The sequence below is a fragment of the Cylas formicarius genome, unplaced genomic scaffold (assembly GCF_029955315.1).
Source record: "Cylas formicarius isolate icCylForm1 unplaced genomic scaffold, icCylForm1.1 PGA_scaffold_2__14_contigs__length_35257938, whole genome shotgun sequence".
Classification (NCBI taxonomy): domain Eukaryota; kingdom Metazoa; phylum Arthropoda; class Insecta; order Coleoptera; family Brentidae; genus Cylas; species Cylas formicarius.
Window position 1 is genome coordinate 19,256,734 of NW_026844319.1, and position 21,904 is coordinate 19,278,637.

The 21,904-nt window shown below is 33.6% G+C and overlaps 2 protein-coding genes across 6 annotated transcripts in view; one reads left to right on the forward strand and one right to left on the reverse strand.

Moving 5' to 3' along the window:
• Positions 1 to 21,904, reverse strand: part of LOC132697885 (kazrin) — an 85,930-nt gene that overhangs the window by 58,832 nt on the left and 5,194 nt on the right. The window lies entirely within an intron of this gene.
• On the forward strand, positions 2,736 to 6,378 carry LOC132698511 (10 kDa heat shock protein, mitochondrial-like). Its single transcript, XM_060664629.1, has 2 exons — positions 2,736 to 3,288; positions 5,946 to 6,378. The coding sequence occupies exons 1-2, from the start codon at positions 3,132 to 3,134 to the stop codon at positions 6,122 to 6,124; spliced, it is 336 nt and encodes a 111-aa protein (XP_060520612.1). The 5' UTR covers positions 2,736 to 3,131; the 3' UTR covers positions 6,125 to 6,378.

Consider the following 21,904-nt stretch of genomic DNA (forward strand, 5'->3'; position numbering starts at 1 on the left):
CAGAACATACCTGATTCTCGAGCTTTGACCCTGCGAGGCTGTTTTCACTGGATAGTTCCAAGGTTAAGGGTAAGTACCTGTACTCCATTTATCCTACAGGTAAGTTTGAAAATAATAATTTTTGTCATAATTTGAAGATGAACTGGAAATGGTAGTGGACCCTAATGACAATTTATAAGACAAACTACCTCAGCAAATAAAAAAACGAATCTATTTGTCTTCGGATGCTAAACAAATTGTTTTGAATGGTTACAATTTTATAAGAAATGCAGAAGGGGAAGTAGGAGCAACAATAAAAACAAGATTGCTTTCGAAAAATTGTCGCTGGGCGGGGCAAGTTCGTAGCGGGTAGCGCGAAGCAGCATTGAATTTCAAAAAGAAGCCGCTTTGTCGTTCCTTGTCCTAGAGAGAGGCATCGTTTTTTATGGTGTTCCTGCGGACCACTATGGAACTTTTACAAAATCGATGTAATGATATTGTGCACCCTGCATAAGGCGTCTTTCGCGTATCGCCGAATTTCAAAGTCAAACTTTGATAAGTATAAAAAATAAAACGTCAAAGATTCAACTGTGGATTACCATGCAAACATGGCTGCTGAAATATTTGAGAACTGGTTTCAAAATAAACTGTTGCCAAAACTATCGCCAAATACTGTTATTGTGTTGGATAATGCCTCGTATTCCAAATTCCAAATACTTCTTCAAATAAAGAAGAAATTAAAGAATTTCTGTACAAAAATTATTTATATTTTGAAGAGGGGTACACGAAAAAATAACTTCTGAAATTATTAAAAATAAAATATTTCAATAAAGACTACAAAATCGATACGATAGTACAACAAAACGGAAATGAAATCTTGAGATTATATTATATATTTAACCCGAAATTTAGTAATAGTACCATAAACGTTATTCGCCAGAGGTAGCTAAAATATCAGTTCAAATCTAGTCTAACTGTGAAAAACGAGGAATAAAAGAAGAAAATATTTATCGAGAACGATTAGTGGCGGATCATTGAACTAGGTGACGACAGTAGCGACAGTGACGATTTTTTAAGTGACTGATCGGTCTGCTCGGCATAAGGAGCTGCGGTTTTGGATTAATAAACAATAGGCAAAGTTGTGGGTTGTAAAAGCACTATATTTCTGGTTGAAGTAGACCTTTTTACCGCTTATTCTTGCGTTCTTTGCGTTTCTTATTAGTTGCTTAAATGACAACATTACAATCAAAATATTACTGGAGGTATTCTTTTAAGAAAACAATATGAATATTGAATATTTTTTATTATTCTAGAATTGAATTATTGGCGAATCTCGAAGAGGGCAGCGATAGCTATAACATCACAGGGAATAAAAACTATAATGATACCGACCTGTACCTTTGATGACATTACAGTTATATTACTGGAAAACATTCTGCGATAAGGATGGTATTCTGATTATAATTATGGCGCGATGCCAGGTCAGAGTATTCCACAGTAAAGAAAGTTGTGTATGAAAATAAATATACAATATATATATATATATATATATATATATATATATATATATATATATATATATATATATATATATATATATATATATATATATATATATATATATATATATATATATATATATATATATATATATATATATATATATATATATTAATCGTCGGGCACAAAGTGCTAGAAATGTAGTGACCTCTGATTCTCTGTTCTAGAAATCATGCTCTCCTTATCAGAATGCAAAACCAACCCTTATTACGTTATTGTTCTCTAGCTAAACGTACTGCATAAATTGCAGAAGTAAGCATTATTAACCCAATAAAATGCAATTCCGCTGAAGCCAGTGTTTTCGCAAAAGTCACCCGCCTTCCCTCCACTGGCAAACACCCAAGGCAAATAACCTATTTCGAAGCAAACTTTGATAATTACGTCATTATTTGCTTTCGAAATACGGTCTGTTGCAAGGCATTCGCCATTTGTCAACAAGTTGCGTGGTAATTTCGTTTGAAGTCGCTTAACCGGTGATTATAATTGTGGAATACTGATCCTATAATTTGAGAGATTAAATGATCAGCAATAAATCTATTTATTAGTATATCTTCGACTGCGTTTATCGAGTGTTGTGAGAGCAGCAAGTAAGGTTAACTCCAATTCTATGAAACATTTTGTTCTGTGGTATGAGCCTCAGGACAAAATAAAGGAAGAAGTCTAGTAAATTAACCCAAAATACTGTTTTCGTTTCCGGACGTTGGGCTTTATTTGCTTGCTAGATCTTCTAAATGCTGCAAATTGTTGCATGATTATTTACAAGCGGACATTATCCACAAACAAAAACAAGATTGTACAAAATAACCGACCTTCAAAGAATAACTTCATATGTTACTGAATATCACTTTCAACAAATTACGTCACCTCATTCTGTGTTGATTATCCGAATTACCCCACCCAAATGAAGTTCATAAAGTGCGAAGAAATTAACTTACTTCCCTAATTCTTAAAACTTAATTTTTCTAAAGCAATTTCAATAAATTCAAAACGTTCAAAAATTTTTAATGGACACTAAGAAAAATACCAAGTAGGAGCAAATTCTTTCCTGAAACAAGTTCTAATTTGATGCAACTGCAACTCAAGATCATGGAACTTTTATAATTGCGACAATAAATTGCATCATGAAAATCTCGATTAATTTGCGAAATAATGTTTCGAGCAACTTTTGCCTATCTATGAAAAAATATTCTTAAAAATACACCTGGTTCACAAAAATGTAATATGCAGAATGTTATTTAGTTTTATATGTTTTGTATCCCTATATTATTTATTTTTACATATGCCAGAACTTTAAAGGTTCTTGAATTTTCAAAAAAAAATCATGTAACACATGCGATTCTGGTTAATATTATTAGGTATTTCCTCTGGTCGGTTCCTTAAAAAAAAACTAGTTACTTTAGTTGAAATGCAGATATATTAAAAATATTGGGGATGGTGTATCGATTGAGAATTAAAGTTTCTATAGTTAGACAGGTAACTTCTTTTTAAACCGCTCAAAAAAAAAATCAGTCGATAATCCCTGTCAGTCATACGAGCGTGTTGTCAAAAAAATATCATCCGTCAAAACATCCTCAATTTCCGCGTAGGTAAAGATGACGTATCAAGCCGCCACTCTTCCAAAAAGCGCCCAGAAATTAAGGCGCATTCTCCCGCTTTTCAATAGGATTCTGGTAAAGCGCGCAGATCCTCTCAAGGAATCCAAAGGTGGGATTGTGTTGCCCGAGAATCCCAAGAGTAGGATTTCGAGAGGTAACGTTGACATTTAACATTTTATTTTACTTGACGGCGTAATATAATGGTAGAAGGAAGGCCATTCCAAGACCATAATGATATATTATGTAACAAGTGTGGTAAACGGCATTTCAGTCACGAGCGCAGCATGCAACACAAACGTGTTGCATACTGTAAGACCATTATTTTTTGGGGCATTTTTGCAAATCAACATGGAGCGACGTTTGACATGTCAAAATTGTAGCCGAGCGGTAATATCTCCGAAAACATCCGTCTACGCCCACACCCGTGCGGTAATATCCCGGAAATGTCCGAAGTGGTTCGGATCCGAGTGAAACGAAACTAACGTAGAAAAATGACACTTTCCGCAAGCTAGAATATCATTATTATTATTATATAGTATTTATTGTCTTAAAATACAAATACAATTTTATAAGATAAGTTCGATACCCCGGAAAACAATAAATACAACTTTTATTCTACAAGAGTAACCTCGCAGGTGGTAAAAAGACCATACATACTGAATACTTCCCCAGGATATCATTAACTAACCTATAAACTACTTGGACAACTTGAAATTATTCCAAATACTAGCCTTGAAGACATTCTTTGGTAAAACAAAAAAAAAGAAAAGAAATGCTGTAAAAAGAAAAGAAAAAACATTAATAATTTTGGATTTTGTCCATAGTAAATAAATAATAACTCTTAGATTACTAATTTCAACCTAGTAAACATACAGAGCAAATGTAGGTACAAAAACTAGAAAATAATCATAAGCAAATAAAGGATGATGAATGGATCAAATTCTGTACTATTGTTTTACAGTATGACAGTGCCTTGGTTCATTCTGTTTCTGGTAGAGTAAGGATGTTCATAATTTCTAATTTGAATTTTATTTAAAGAGATTTGGACTTCCATTTTTTAAAAATAAACTTGTCTTGCATCGAGCAAACCCGATTCATTAAACAATTGTGTTGTTGGATAACAGCTATCCCTTTTTATACATAATTTTTAAAATCCATTTATGTGAAATATTACTGGTTGTTAAATATTTATTTGTTAACCCACCCCATGCTAAAATTCCGTAAATTAAATGCGATTTAGTTTTTTATTTATTTATTTAGATTTAGTTAAGTATATTTGTGATATATTTAATGTGGTGATAATTAAATTAATTACAAGATTTGATGTCAAAGCTATTCGAGTTGAGGAGTTGACACTTAAGAGTATTATATGATGGTAATTTATTGCTATAGCAACTAAAAGATTTAAAAATAGGTTTAGTAAAGTTTATGCTAAGTTTGCTGTTGTTATATTATATATATATATATTATATATATATATATATATATATATATATATATATATATATATATATATATATATATATATATATATATATATATAATTTTCACGTATTGATTCACGGATGGAAAAATATTATGACACTATATTCCGGGATATCATCCGTTCGCTTGTTGAACTCCGACTGGAATCCTGCAGACGTTTCGCCAAAATCTCACTTGACATCTTCAATGCTCGCGCTCCGAAAACACTTCGAAGTAAAGTAAAGTGAACGGTATTTGAGTCACGTATTATATTTTTTTTATAACCGTCAGTTTTTGATGACCATCAGAATTGAAAAACGTCAAAATTCAAGCCGTGCGGTAATATATCCGAAAACATAATTGAAAAAGTTCTACCTTAGCTATTCAATGTGTCAAGTCGATTTTCATGAACACATATCCCTAAGACATCGGTTTTCCTTTACCATCCTGGTTAATATAATAATATACGACCTCCAAACAGAAAGAGACGATATATAGTACATATATAGTAGTGAGTGAGAGTGATTTTGGTCCAACAAAACGCTGATCGAGAGAATAAAATACCTGCAAGATATTTAAAAATTTGTTAAAGATTATATTTGTAAGAAAACTAGACATTTTAAATCTTAGCGCCTCTAGCGGTTATTTTATAAAGCTCCAATTGTCAACAGTAGATACGCCTTTTTAAGACGCCACCGAATTTTGCATTAATATGAATTGTCACAAAATTTTATATTCTTGCTTATGTTAAGTGTTCTCCATTGCCATTAAAACATTAATAATTCACGTCCAAATTTCATTAGAAAAAGTATTCAACTCAATAATCTCACATGTAAATAACTAGAAAACAGAGGGTTTCTAGGGTTTTTGCTATAACCTCTCTGAAACCGCTTAATATTGGCGATCATACAGCGTGAAAGACGCTTTGTGAGTATATTGAAGTATCTTTCAGAATTTTAAACAATACTTATGTTCTCTATTTCAACTAAATAAGGATCACTAATTTTAAACGACTCTATATACTATGGATTCGCGACCAAGCTTAACTTTTAGTGATATCAATTTCTTGTGAGGAAATATTATAAATAATTAATATTTCGAAAAGCGCACTAGTTAGGAAGGTATTAAGCAAAAATAATCAGAAGATATATGTTATTGTTAGAAGCGGCTACATTGCATCTACCAAAATATTTTAGATCACTAGAGTCGATCATCGTCATATTGTGTTTTATTTCGCATTTAGTTTAAATCTTATGTTATTTATTGTCAGTTTATTTTTTAGGCTATAAGTTTGTACTCTGGCAGCTATCAGTTAATCAAAATAAAACCTTAAGATTCTTGTCGTAGGTACGGTAATTGCTGTTGGGCCTGGCACCAGAACAGAAAATGGCAAACAAATTCCTGTTTGCCTTAAACCCGGAGATGAAGTTATTTTACCAGACTACGGGGGAACGAGAGTTGAAATGGAAGACGAAGTTTATTTCGTATTTCGCGAACCGGACATTCTGGCCAAAATCAAGGAATAATGGAGATTTGGTCATTTGCAACGAAATTCTACAGTGGCGTCTATTGTCCTAGTTTTTGTAAAATAAATACGAAAGCAATTATTTCACGAATACATTTGGCCGTGACGATCTCTTTACGAGGCGTTTGAAAAAATATCATAAAGAAATTTAACATCACCTTATCCTCTGTATAAGTCGTGATGAACAAATAAACAAAATAAAGAAGTGCCGTTTCTCAAAACCCAAAAACACGTTTAGTCCAAAAAAAACTTTAGTGAAAGTTTTTCCTGCTATTGTCCACATCCAATAATCACAAATGGAGCGTAATATACATTGTTCTTTAAAAACACATTTTGTAGTTCTCATGTTGAATTTTGACGCTTTTGAACTATACCCTTAGACTGTGGTGATAACCAAAGCATAACAATTTAATTTAATGCAAACATTAAATATAAATAATATATACTATGATAAGTAAAAAAACTAATTTTATTTGTAGAGAAACAGCAAAATCCCAAATCTAAAGCTATGTCAATGAAACACATTGTCCCCAAATATAAGATTTTAGAGTTTAATTTTGATAGTAAGAAAAAAACACTATTGTGTTTTCCCAGCCTTGTCCCTTCGAGTTTTTAAAGATGAGATGCCGAATTTGGGAACCTCCTCTTACACCTCGAGATCTATTTTCAATAGGGGTAATTTTAAGAAACTTCAACCTGGACTGAACTAGAACAAAATTAAGTAATTTTAGCGCTTCAATTATGTTTCTAGTAATAAAGCCCAACATTTCCGCATTGAAGAAACGGTCAAATTATTAAAGTTTAGTTTCGGATCAAAACAACCCCAGATTCGCAAAAAGGTAAAACTTTATAATTTAGCTACATTTAATGAAAGTTTGGCGTTTTTGCACCATTTTGCCAATAGATTTGGTTAATTTTATAAATTATGGTCTATCCGGTCAAAGGTCTTCGAAAAGTCGGTATATACGACGTCGTTTACCTGTCCTACTTTGTCCACGATCTCAATGAGCTCAACTCTGAAAAATTTGCTAAATTTGTAACAGGCTGTAATATTCCCATTCTTGTTAGTTTTGTCTATTGGGTAGGATTTGCGAATTGCCAGATATCTGCAAATGTAGCAGCAAGGTTAAAAATAAAAGTACGATGCCTACAGGCCCGCTCTAAAAACTGTGGTATATGGTCATAACCCGAAGTCGTTTTATATTTCATATTTTTCATAGACCGCTTAACAGTTTCTTCAGAAATTCTTTTACGTGAACAAGTGATTAACTAGAATATGCTAAAGAGTATATTTCGGTGAGCAAGATTTTTCAAAAAAAAATTTAAAGCCTTCAACAATAGACCTCGGATTATCCATCAATATTCTTTTATGAATTGACATAGGATGAAACTAATTTGGGCTTTGAATTTCGAAATGTTATAAAAACTTAAAAGCGCTATTAGAAATTAAAACTCTGAAAACATTTGGCCTATACGTTATTACTCATCGGACTCATCAAGTGTGACGAACTGTGTATTCATGGAGGTGACATGAGTGTGTTAGAGCGCGTGTCTGCAGACCATAGACAACACAAGCCTAATCCCAATCACCGTCGATTTTATCGTCGAACGGCATAGATTAGACGACCGCAATTTGTATGGAAATGGCGCCGCCGTCCGCCATCAAAGTAAGACCCAAACGATTCCGGTTAACCCTCGAATTTGAATTTAAAACGTTTCGACGACGGCTTTACGTTTCGCCCGATTGAACTCGATCACCATCGATTACGAATGGATGTCCCAGTTTAAGAATATTATGGCAGAAGGTGACCTAAGAGGAGATTAAAATATGTGCGTCTGAAAAAATTATTTTTCTCCAGGAGGCGGTGTTGACCAATACAAATTAATTCCGATTTTCAAGAAATTCTAAATTGTTCAACAAAAATCTCTTGAGAATCTAAATCGTAAGCGATACTGTGACATCCTCAATGGATAGTAATAATATAAACTTTGAACATTCCTCCAAAAATTTGGGTCTAAAGTGTAATACATTCATATTTACCTGTTTAAAAAAGGCGTATTGTATTTTAAAATCCTTTTTCTCACATAGACATTACCTCAATATATCACTGCCGTTATTGAGTGTCTCTAATAAACGAGGAATACAAAAAGTCCACAAATTGTGTTTGAGCTTTTATTTTATGGAATACTTCAGATTGCGACTTATAAACTGCAAAACGTGTAATGCTTGAAAATGTTCAACAGAAAATACTGCATTTATAAAATAATTAAAATTACCAACCAAGTATGCCAAGCCCAAACCAAAGTATCTTCATAAAAAAAACCTAACATTTCATACTCAAATCCATAAAACCCAGCTCAATAAATTAGGGACGAGAAGTTCTTGTTCCCCTCCCGTTTGTTATTATTATAACATATATAATTACTGCAAATAAATAAGAGAAATTATTCATACAATGCCAACTGACAGTCAACATAAATAAAGTTAAAACTCCCCCACTAATGAATGGATATTTCAACATGGGTGGATTATCGTGATCCCATTAAATGTATTGGTTTATTCTTCCGCTTACAATCACTGATTGATTGATGGTTTTAATACCAATTTCTTCCCTAAAAACGTCAAAATCAACTATGTTAAATTCAAAATGTATTCCAATATAATTGGTGCTTCTCACCAAATATGCAACATTTTTTTGCTATTTCCTAAGGTACAGCAAGTTAAAAATAAAACATCAGCAACTAAATTATCTTCTATATTTATGGAAGCCTTTGAGAAGAAAGCTCTCGACACCTTTCATCTAAAACCAAAATTATGGAAACGCTACGTCGATGATACTTTTGTTATTTGGCCTCATGGTCAAGAAACCCTAGTCGATGTCCTTAGACATTTAAACTCGATACACCCTAACATACGTTTTACCATTGAGTTGGAAGCTAATAATAACCTGCCATCCTTAGATATTCTTATCAATAGAAAATCAGACCTAACATTGCGTCATTATGTTTACAGACCGATACCTTAATGCATGGTCACATCACCATCCGATCCAAAAATCATCGGTTATCAACTCTCTTATTTACAGAGCCCAAAAACTATCCCGGCCCGAGTCACTGAAAACAGAATTAAAACACCGTACCTCTGCTCTTCTCTCTAATAATTTCCACATTAATGATATTAAGCGTTCCATTAAAAAATACACTTCACCACAACCTTCCAATAGCAATGAGGCCGAAAGCAATCCTACACTTGCCACTGTGAACCTTCCTTACATTCAAAACATCACTGACCACATATCAAAAGTTCTAAAGAAGTATAACGTCAAAACCAGATTTACCACTTGCCCGAAAATCTCTCAACATCTGCGGTCTGTCAAAGACAAAATTCCATTTGAGACGCCAGGAGTTTATAGCATTCCATGCATATGCGGCAAAGAATACATTGGAGAGACCGGACGAAAAATATCAACTAGGCTCAAAGAACACGAAAGAGCCTCACGACTAAGACAAATAAACTCATCAGCTGTTGTCGAACACACTCATGAAACCGGGCATAAAATTTATGCATGTAATCAGTTCTTCTACCAAAGAAAAATCCGAGAGTCTATAGAAATCTAACAATCTTAACAGCGACTCAAGTGTCTACCTGTCACCAATTTGGGAATCAGTCATCCGAGATGGGGTTTATACCCCTCATTAGCGTCCCCCTCAAACAATATAGAAGCAGGTACAGAGTAAAATGCGAGCCAGTTTCAGTCCAGCTCTGAAGAAGCCAACAGGATGATTGGCGAAACGTCAGCAATTTCGACTCAGCAAAAACCGACGCAGGAGGAATCCAGAAGTTTTGTAAAAAGTAAATTATCTTCTAGCTTCCCTGTGTTTTTTTTTAAACAAAATGTGGTCGAATTTGCCTCATTTTTCCAAAACGACAATTAAATGAAAGGTTGCGAAAAACGTTGTCGCCAGGCGAATGTATAAATAATACCAAAAATTCTCCGACACTGATTTTGTATGCCGCAACATTGGAATTTAATTGTTTCAGCCTTTGTAACAACTGTTTATCCTTCACGGATGACAGAATGACGACAAAAAATCATTACGGACGTTAAAAAATGCTCTTAATATATAAAAAATGTTGTAGCAGATTTAATCCTAACCACTGAAATTATTAAAGTTGGACCAATTGGATTTTCGCAATTATGGGTTCAAATATTTATTTCCAATTTACTTAATTACAAGTTACGACATCTTTGGATGTAGTCTATTTCCGAATTATTAGGCGATTTCTTAAATGCTACTTCAATGCAAAACCCTTTAGGGACTATCTAGGGTTCACATTAGTTTTTGCGAAACGTGAATGTAAAAAAGTTTACTAATAATAAGATATATTTTAACATACTGTTAGAATAAAAATGTAATTTTTAAATTTAATACTTTCGGTAAAAAGAAATGTTAAATATTGTCTTCAAGTTTGTGAAACGGTAAGTATTTGTAATTTTTCATATTATTACAATTAAAAACAACTTCGGTCATTTTCTGTCGTTTTTCCGAACTTGGAAAAACTCCACTCCTCGCGGAATCGCCTGGCAAACAACATGAGATGATGCGGAAACCGAGTGGACTTGTCCGGATCCATTTGCGAGAAACTGGGACAAAGACGGAGGTAAATTACAAGCTGGACGCCATTTTTCAAGTGGAAAAGGAACCCTGTCTGGTGAAACTTAATAGAGCGAATGGAGTTGGAGTGGGAGGGCAGGTTACAGTGTTTACTTTTACCTAGAATGTCTGACAAAAGCGAACCATTAATCACAGTTGCAAGTGGCAGACAAATGGGAAAGAACACTGCATGGTTGATTAATGTAAAGCGTGATTTTTCTACATGGAAGTTGCAAAATAGGTGACTATTATTTTTTTTTTATATTTGTTGAATTTGTATGTGTAAAATGTGTATATTTTGGGTTTAATTTATTTTTTTGAGATAAATTATATTTTTGGAAGGTGTCCATCACCATTCAAGAATAAAGAAGATTTAAGGAATTTACAAACTTGGTTATACTTGGACGGGTCAGAGAATATGCTGCTACCAGACTACAGACACAGAGTATACTATTATGTCACTCAGATAAGCCTTGAGAATGAACATAGTGCAAAGGACAATGTGGTCTACATATCTTTGTATCTTTGAGTCTCTTACGTTTATTCTTCTTAGTTGTTCGGGCGAACCACAAAGGTTGCTTCCCATGTCACAGAGTAAAAGTAATTTCCCTTCAACTTAGATGGACATTAAGGAACCAACGGTTGTTTTTTTCAAGTTTCGGCGCTTTTTGCTACTTTACACTAAAATTGCTATTATCTATTTAATTTAAGTTAATAAATCTCGTTCCGTATAGCGTTCATCAAATTAATGAAACATAAAAAAGTAACTAAAAAAGATAAAGTTCTAGTAAAAATTGCTTATTATATTTCGCAAGACTAAAACTCAAAAAAAAAAAAAATAGCAGAAACATAAAAAATCACAACGTTGCTTTCCGGTAATAACAAATTATAACAGAAAATTAAATATAATTACGTTATTGTTAATTATCAAACGAATATTTTCGGGTTCTTGTTGGAAAAATGGAAAAATTCTGGAGGATCATCGAGATACGTGTGCCCTATATTTTCCCTATAAATTGGAAACGAGACAAACCCGATATACTAAATAAAAGCATTACCTATATTATTTTAAGATAATATGCACCAAACTCATATACGGTTAAAGTCTTTGCGAGTTTAAGTAGTTTGGTTACTTGCTCATTACGTATATTTCGTCAAAAAAGTTTCAGTAACCCAGGTGTAAAGATCTCCAAAGCTGTCTCGCGCAAACCGGTAATAGTATATTATGCAACAAGTGCGGTAAACGGCATTTGACTCACGAGTTTTTAATAAACGAGTGAGTTAAAAAGTTTACCGAACGTGTTGCATACTATACTTTTTCTACGACCGTTAGTTTTTGGGTACATTTTCGCAAAACACGAATAAATTCACTGACATGACCGTCAGAATTGACAAACGTCAAAATTCAAAGCATGGGAAATATCTCCGAAAACATCCGATTGCTCCCAAATCCGTGCGGTAAAATCCCGGAAATGTCCGAAGTGGCTCGGATCCGTGGGAAACGAAACTGAGGCGGTAAAGTGACGCCTCCCGCACGCTAGATCGGTGGGTAATTAGGTATTTTACAGACGGGAGTAGAAAAACTATTTTTCTAGGAACAATCGGATGTTTTCGGAGATTTTACCACACGGTTTGAATATTTATATTTGTCAATTTTGACACTCATGTCAGTGAATGTATTCGTGTTGTTTTCTAAAAACTAACGGTGGTAGAAAAAGTATACTATGCAAAACTTTAGGAAAATTTTTGAGTCACTCATTTATTAATTACTTGGCCCGCTGCCCTCCGCTCGTACCAAACAAACACGTGACTCGAATACCGTTTACCACACTTGTTGCATAATATGCTATTTCAGTTTTATTGCAGTTGCGTGTGACTGATTTTTTTCAGCGCCACCTAAGTTTTTTTTGCAAATATTTATATGTTCATTCTCTTGCAAGCATTGACTTATGGAGTATCAAACTTATTTATACAGTATGCTTATTTAAAAAAATACATAAACCACACTCAAAATAAATAAATATAAATAAAACTTTAAAAGAATAAGCTTAAACGAGATGAGAGTGAAGAACTTACCACTTTAACCTGAAACAAATTGTAATATTGATTGAATATTTTGTTCTTGTTTAATAATAACATTCAGAGAGAAACCTTAAAATTAAAAAAAAACCGCTGAAATTATTTTGAAGTTCTAAAAGTTCAGATTTTCATGAAATTATATATTTTTACATGACAATTGTTTCGACAACACCGTGCTATATGTATTGTAATGTATGTAATGTAAATGTAATATTTACAAACTACCTGCTACTATATATATCGAAAAATGACCATAAAACCTTAATTAATGTTGTGAGAATTTAAGAACAATAAAGGAGAAGTATTTAAATCTAATTGATCGTTAAGCAATACATTTGAAATGTCTCATTTCGTTAATCTCAATGACTTCCAATAAATTTAATTTTCTACTTTTTGTGGCTGTATGTAAAATATCAAAATTGTTGTCAAAAATGTGTTTTTCTGTGTTTAAGTGTGTAGCATAATTAGAATTTAGGCTATTGTTTTTAAACGCTCTTTTATGTTCTTTAATGCGATACTTGAAGGATCTACCTGGTTGTCCAATATAAATTTTAGGACAAGATCTGCATTTCAACCTGTTGACACCTGATTTTTGGGATTTTGAAAATTCCGTCTAATTGTTTTTTAAAAACGTTCCTATTGTTTTGTTAGTTCTGAAAGCTATTTTTAGACCACACTTTGATAAATGTTTTGAAACTTTTTCGCTAGGTTCTCCTATGTATGTAATTGTTTTTAGTTGTTAGTTAGTGTATTAGGTTTCGAATAAATAGAGTGTACTGTTGTCTGGATTTGTTTTTTATTTATAATTTTATCTATAATGGACTGATTGTAGCCGTTGTTCAATGCAATTTGTTTAATGATATTGAGTTCTTTGTTGTAATTTTCTGTTGAGAGTGGCGTATTAAGAAGTCTGTGTGTAAAAAGTGGAATGCAGTCATTTTGTGTGTATAAGGGTGATTTGAGCTGTTATGTATGACTGTGTCCGTGTGTAAATCTTTTGAATTTATCAACAAAATTAAAGATATCAAAATCCCTTCAATGCAGCACTATTGTCTTTTGATGTACAAAACTTATTTCCCAGTATTCCACCTATGGATGTGGTAGATTTAGTAGATTTCACCATAACCCGGAAACAGGTTAACCCAAAGGTGACACAGCATTCACTAGCTTGCTTAATAGTATCTTTAGATCAAAATTATTTTGAATTTAATGGACAGATTTATCTCTAAAGAAGGCTTGATTATGGGAAACCCACTTAGTCCTTTGTTAGCCGAGATTTTTATGGATAATTTGGAAAATATCATACTAGAACATCCTTGAAGTAAAAGTTTTTTATGGTGGTATAGATATGTGGACGATGTCTTTGCTTGCTTTGTTGGAACGGACAGACAATTGAATTCTTTTTTAAATTACACTAACTCATTCCATAATCGTATAAAATTCACTATCGAGATTGAACAGGATAACTCTATTAATTTTTTAGACTTGACTATTACGAAAGCGCAAAACAAATTAAATTTTTCAATTTATCATAAACCTTCACACACGGACACAGTCATACATAACAGCTCAAATCAGCCTTATACACACAAAATGGCTGCATTTCACTCTTTTATACACAGACTTCGTAATACGGCACTCTCAACAGAAAATTACAACAAAGAACTTAATATCATTAAACAAATTGCACTCAACAACGGCTACAATCCGTCCATTATAGGTAAAATTATAAATAAAAAACATATCCAGACAACAGTAAACTCTATTTATCCGAAACCTAATACAGAACACGAACAATTAAAAACAATGGTAGTTCTTATCCATTTTGAAAAATGGATTTTCATCAAGTAAAAGCCACCGCAGTTCAATATTTTGAAGTTCCGCATTTATAATGCTAACTTACTGTACATAATAAACTTGACAAAAATATTTATAAAAATATTTTAAATTGGAGCTATAAGTAGTCGGCTCTCGGCCCAACAGGTTCAAACCGAAGTGTAATTTCAGAAAGTCCCAATCCTTTTTGCCCCATAAATTAAATAGTCTCGCAAGGCTCCGAGTTAACAGATAACGTTTGCAGCGTTATATATGGCTCCACGTATTGAAATGTATGGAAAATTTTCCTCATTCTCACTATACTTCCCTTTTCTCTGACGGAGAAAACGCGCTCTATGTAAAACGGGCGAGAATATTCAGGGCGACGATATTTACGCTCATTATTTGAATGGTTTCCCAGCTTAAAAGCGAGCATTACTTATTATGAGCAAGTGTGGCGTTAAAGCTTCTGGCAGCCGTCAAACGAAATTACGTGGCCATACGTTTCTGTTCTGCATGCCAGAAGTATTTTTGCATAGCAGAGACGCTCATTAATAACTGAAACTCGAGAGCGCTAAAAATGACAGTGAAATACTAGAAAATATGGAGACAGTCAATAACAAATTGTTTAGTTTTGGTATTGCTGGAAATGGATTTAAATAGTTCAAATTTTTTAGAGTGTAGTAAATCTCAGGGACGGAGATGTATTTCAGAATCTAGGGCAGTTCTAAATAGGGTTACTCAAGGGAGCTTGTTAGGACCTCTTTTATTTCCATTTATTAATGACCTTGCCCACTTTCCGTTGGCAGTTGCCTGTCTCTTTTCCCCACCGATGCTGTTTCTGCCTCCCATAGTAACAACTTTGAATTATTAAGTGGTACCTCCAAAGCCAACCCTGTTAACATAAAAGATGACTGCAGGTATGACAACGTAACGTAAATGATAACTGCAAATACCTCAAATTTATAAAAAAAAGCATCACAGTTTGACGTAGAATTTTGAATTGGAGAAGCGAATCCTTAGAACAATGCCTGGAACGATCGGCATTTCTTTCGTCGTCAACTGTTTCGAGGATTAGGATTATTGGCTCTCCCAAATCTATTTGCTTTTAACTATGTACTGAGTGTTAAAACTAATCGATAAACATATTGTTACCTCTTTATGTAAATTGATGTAACCTTGAAATCTTAAGTTCACATTATGAACGTCAGTTCTGTATTTAATCTTATTTACTAGATAAGAGAGACAAACATATATAATACCGTGGAACAAAACCGCAGAATGCAATTGACGTCCATTTTCCATAGATAACCATTTAGTTTGCTGTAACTAATGTAGTATTGGCAACCTGCGGCGTATGCTATGTACACAAGATTTTTGAATTCAGTCTTTATGGTCCATAAACTACGTCACTAAAATGAAACTGGCTCAATACTACAGAGTCAGATAATGGTAGTTTTTAGTTTTCTCGAAAGTAATTGACGACTTGGAAATAATACCTTTAAATTTCCGTATGCTCTTTGTATATCGAGGACTTTAAATTTATTTTATGTTACATGGTTATAAAAATTTCTGGAGGCACTAGCCACTAAAATAAAATAGTAAGGTATATATAGTTAGCAGAGCGTAGAGAAGGCTCATCAAGGAATGGGTAGCGCAATAGTGTTTAAATGCGTCTTTTTTTTTATTTAACAATTTCTATGCATTCGTTACGTCTTCAAATGACAAAATTCCGTCGCAATATACTTATCAGTCAAATAGTTAACTAGCTATATAGTATATTGCTGCATATTATGTATTAAGTAATCAACATGGCCGATGACAAGTCGTCGATTCAGCAGTTTCCAGCTTGGATGTAGTGTTGTTTCGACTATATTTTGTCGATACATGCTTAGATACCATTAATTTTCCTGACAAAAATGAGGATAGAGTGTGCAGATCGATGTTAGTGCATGAAATTTAGGGGAATGTGCACAAACTTTATTCCTTTCAGTACGAAAACGTCATAGAAGCCTTAGGTGCATCAATTTTACAGTATTTACGGTCCCAATTTTATCTAATCATTTCCGAAGCGGATTTTCTTTATCATTATTCCACCAGTTAACTGGAAAACTTTCAAACCGCGTACGTGCACCTATAGATATAACAAATACGTATTTTTTCGTTCCAGTACGTAACGAGGAAAGTTTTCAGCAGGCGGTAATGGTACTCATCAAAACTTTATCGGCCCACGCAACGTTATTTATCTGGAGGCCGTTGTGAGTCACCGCTGCTATAACCCAGTGAAAAATGACCGTTTCCACCGGACAGTTCCCGCGGCTTTGTTTCACAATTTTCCAAACAAAACGAATCCTCCCGGAAGCCCGTTTCAATATAAATCCCTCCCCCTGCGGACAATTTATGACGAAATTATTGTTTTGTATTGTCGCTCGGGGAAGAACAGATGGATCCAGCGGGCTAGCAATTTATTTATAAAGTAATCATTTTTATTATTACACTGACGAGCAAAAAATTTTGGTCACTCAAGAAATTACAATTTTTTTTTAGAAAAAAGTGTATAAAGGAATCGTAGAACTAGTAGGTGGTAAAATATCTACTCTGCACTATTTGGTTAACTGAACTAAAAACAGAAAATAAAAAGTCTATTATAAACGAAGCCCCATTCATTTTTATTTGTAACTAAAGAAACAAGTAACAACATTAAGAAAACCAGAAAATTAATAACGTATATTCTCTCCTCTTGCATTTATGACTGCTTGTAATAGACGAGGCATGCTTTGAGTTAAGTTACGAATTAAGTTCTGGTCGACGTTGTTCCATTCCTGCATTAGCAACTCTCTCAGCTCTTGGGCACTTCTTGGAGCTGATGTATGTCTTCGAATACGTCGTCCCATCTCATCCCACACATGTTCGATGGGATTCATGTCTGCACTGAGTGCTGGCCAATCAAACCGCGTAATTAACGTGCATAAAAATGTTCCGTAATGTCCTTTGAGCCAGAGGACCGTCATTGTGCAAAGCCCAACTCTGTGCGTGCTTCCGAACTGATTCCCGCCCAAACCATAGCCGAACCACCACCATGTGGAACTCTTTCACCAATACAACCTGCCGTATATCTTTCTCCGAGTCACCTCTATACTCTGCGATGTCCATCTGATCCAGTGAGGCAAAAACGGGATTAATCGGAAAACAGTACCTTGCTGCATTCATAATGATTCCAGTATAAGCTAATCTTGCTATTCGATGACGTCGGTGCAACAGCGGCTCTCTAGCCAGCCTTTGACAAGACAATCCGCTAGCACGATGCCTTGTTCTAACACTATATTCGATAACATTACAGACAGAATGAGCTGTCCTATTCCATAAACTTGCGGACACCAAAAATCGATTATCCCCTTGGTTGTTGATTAAGATATCTTTAATTATGCTGAAGTTACGTTATTTCATAAAAGTCAAAACCACGCTGACAATAACTGCCAGATGACAAATATATCCATCCGCACTTGTCGGAAAGCAAATAATTCCCTGCGTACTAGCCGGATGGTTCGGTGATAAACTTTGTTTTTCGAACTGTTTGAAATTTTTTGATTGCTTGCCAGTGTAGTTCCTACCAGATGGGCTTCTTGATATATGAAGAACAGATAACGAATATTTCCTATAATAATATTATTTATTAATATTTTAATTAATATTTTGATCTATGTGAGGCGACGTCAGAATGCTTTGAAATATCCGTTCACTCAGAAAAATAATAAACACACTTGTAATAAATCAACTCTTTTCTACAATTTAACTGATCAAAATAAAACATTTTATGTATGTTTGTAAATATTTTTTTAATGATTTATTTATAAAATGTTAGTTTAGTCACTTTAAAACATCAACGATTTTATTATTTCCTAGATTTAATGTATTGCGCAATTGTTTTAAACGGAATTGTATTTAAAACAAGTTATTACTGGCTTATTACAAATGGACGTTTTAATAATAACCTGTCTTTATTGAAAATCAAAATATTATATATAAATAATAATACAAGAGTGGTGACATTCGCAATTGGCGCTCTTCCATGTAACCACAAGGACAACAGCACCAACACCATAATTGTCAACAAAATCCACACCCGTATATACATTGCAAAAACATGAAGTAGGAGCACATCATAAACGCTTTTGCTAGATACTGGCGGGCCTATTAAACAATATTAATGCTTTTTTGAAGGACTTTATTGTGGGGAGGGACGTTATAGCATAAGGCATTTCATTAAATAATTTAACTAAGTTATAGCTAAAACATTTCTGAAAAATTACCCAAGTGTGCCTAGGAACGTAATATCTTAAACAATGACGGATGTCTCGATTATGAATATCATTTTCACTGCAAAGTAAAAAAAACAAGACTGGCTAACTGAACTTTATATCGGTCGTCCAGCTTGAGCCAACCCGAATCAGAGAGACACTGTGAAATATGGTCACACTTTCGAGATTTTAACTAAAACGAATACAAGCATTTTGAAGTCGTTGGAGTCTCCTTATCTCGATTAAGTATAGCTGGCCAATAGACGATACTCAATAAGCGATATGGGATAAAACTAACATATCAGAGTTTAAGTTCACTTCTTTACTGAGAAAACGTTTATGAATGTACAATGCCCTCAACTTCTAGAAGGATTTTTGTAACACCGAGCCAACATGCTTAGAAAACCGCAAGTCACCGTCAAACCATAATACAAAATTTTTACACCCGTCTCATTATTTAGCGTATTCTTAAAAGATGCGTCTTTTATAATATCTTCCCTTTTATTTTCAAATAAAAACACCTGCGTTTTGTTAATATTCAATACGAGGTCGCAGATACCTCCGAAATTATTTTTAGATCTAAATTTATTTTAGTAGAGGTATCTAAAGCTTCACTAGCAACAAAAGATAAATATAACTGAGAATAGGTCCCAGAATACTCCCCTGGGGACACTCCTTTCCAGATCAATGGCATTTGAATAACTATTTCCTATAAGTACTCTTTGGTATCTCTGACCAAGAATTTTTTTTTAATGAAAGAGCAGTACCTTTTACCCCAAAGAATTCCAGTTTAGGTAGGTAGACGAAGTTGTTTAGCTGCAATTTTTTTAATATCCTTTGCGACGGTTGACAACAAATTAATTGGTCTAAAACCGTTAATGCCACTTGGACACTCTTTCTTTGGACGGGTATAACTTCAACTTGCTTTCAACCGTCCGGAAAACCCCCGGTCAGTCATGAGCGTTAGTTTTAATACTAATCAAAGTTTTATTAACTTCATCAGGGTAAACTTTAGCACTTGTGTTGTTAAGCAGTAACCGCCGTTTGCATTTTCACTGTCCCCATGTGTTTGTACCTTTTTCTTGTTGGTTTTAAAAGTAGCTCATTTTCTAAATTGTTGGAGATAAGCAAACAAGCACTGTAGCATATATGTTGTATGGATGGTATAAAAATTATAATGGGTGAAAGATCATACCTAAACATTCTGAATGTTTTTCTTCCTTTTGATTACTAAAACCTAAGTAAAAGTTATGTTTTAAAAAACATTGTTCTTTTAATTTTAAGCTAAAGGATTTAAAAAGGTGGTTTTATTTTTTTTTTAAGTGTGAATCTTTCACTAAACGGTAAATATATATGATATTATTAATTTATTTAAACTTGGGGCGAATTTAGTTCCAATGAAAACATTTTATTTTATAAGAAACTTATTTGAAAACCAATGAATAGTAGTGAGTTGTAAAAAATAACTAAAAAATAGATCTTTTTACTCAACTATAGCGCTACCAGAAGAAAAAAATGATGGCCTCTTCTTTTAAATTGTTTTTTTAAACATTTAAAGTAATATTTTGTGATGCTTATTTTATTATCTGTCATTATAATTTCAATGGTTTTCTTTTCAATTAAGATGTAGACAAGACTTTCGTTTTAATAAGAATAAATAATACAAATTTTCATGCACATGTTAGTTTTAAGAATATATTATAGAATCATATAACGTCTTACTGATTTATTAAAAAACACCAATAAAGCAGCAACAAATTTAATTTCGATAAAATCATTTCTTTTAATTGTGCAGCGTTTTTTCTCTTAGTGTTGCTGTTGGGAATTTTGAGGATTAAGAAATGTATTCATAATTATTTGAACTGTTATTTAAAAAAAATGTTAAACGTGAAATTTAACATCTCATAACCAGATATTGTTCTTCACACAAAATATTTTGTTATTTTCATTGTATTTCAACCAATATTTCACAAGTAAATTGAATATAGGTTTACAAGTTGCACATAGTCTCTAACTCATCCTCCATTTGCACATGTTATTAATTATACACAACTACAGTACAAATAGGAGAACAGAAGGCAAAATGGTACACTTAAAGCTATGGCCAGGATAAAAAAAGATGAACAACACTTTTGACAAACCAAACATATATATGTGTAACATAGTATAATTCCTTTCAGTATCATATTAAACATAAAAGAAAATAAACAAGCAGAGTTTATTTAAAACAATAAATTATAGAACTACATTTGGTCCATTTTGCCTTCATATGAAGGTACAACGGCATCCGCATGAAGGCATAATGGACCTCAATACAAAAGATTTAATCCTTGCATGTTTCGCGAATAAAAACCGCTTCTTCGTCTTCATCTTCAGCGGCAGCGCAAGAGCTGAATCCAGCCTTCAAATAATGACAATACAGTACACTCTTTGTCTTCTTCTTCACTAGAAGAAGACTTGTTTTTCTCTGAAAACTTTTTAGCCTTCTGTTTTTTCTATTTTTATCATATTTTACACATGCATTGTGAAAACCGATTTTTCGTTTGACTTGTTGAGCGTTTACTTGCGATATTTCCATTTCTTTTCGCTTGTTTGGTTTTTGATACCGACATGATCTATTCTGACGGAACGATAAAACTGTTATTTAAAGAAGTCCAGTAGATGGCGAAGCGTGCAAGTGGTTCATTGCCGGAATCATCATTTTCGTCCTGGTTCGGATTTGGTGCGACAGTATCAGAGAAATCTAGTGACTTTGAACAATCAAGGTTTGTTTCTTAGGCTTGCAAATGACTCATCAGAATATCTGCTTCCATCGTCGTCAGGTTTTAAAGTGAAAAGAAACCCGATTGAACTCTTGCAGCTGAGGTGGCCTCTGGTTCTCAAACCAAAATCTACCGGCTATCCTTGTACTTATTATCTCCCCATTTTCTTCG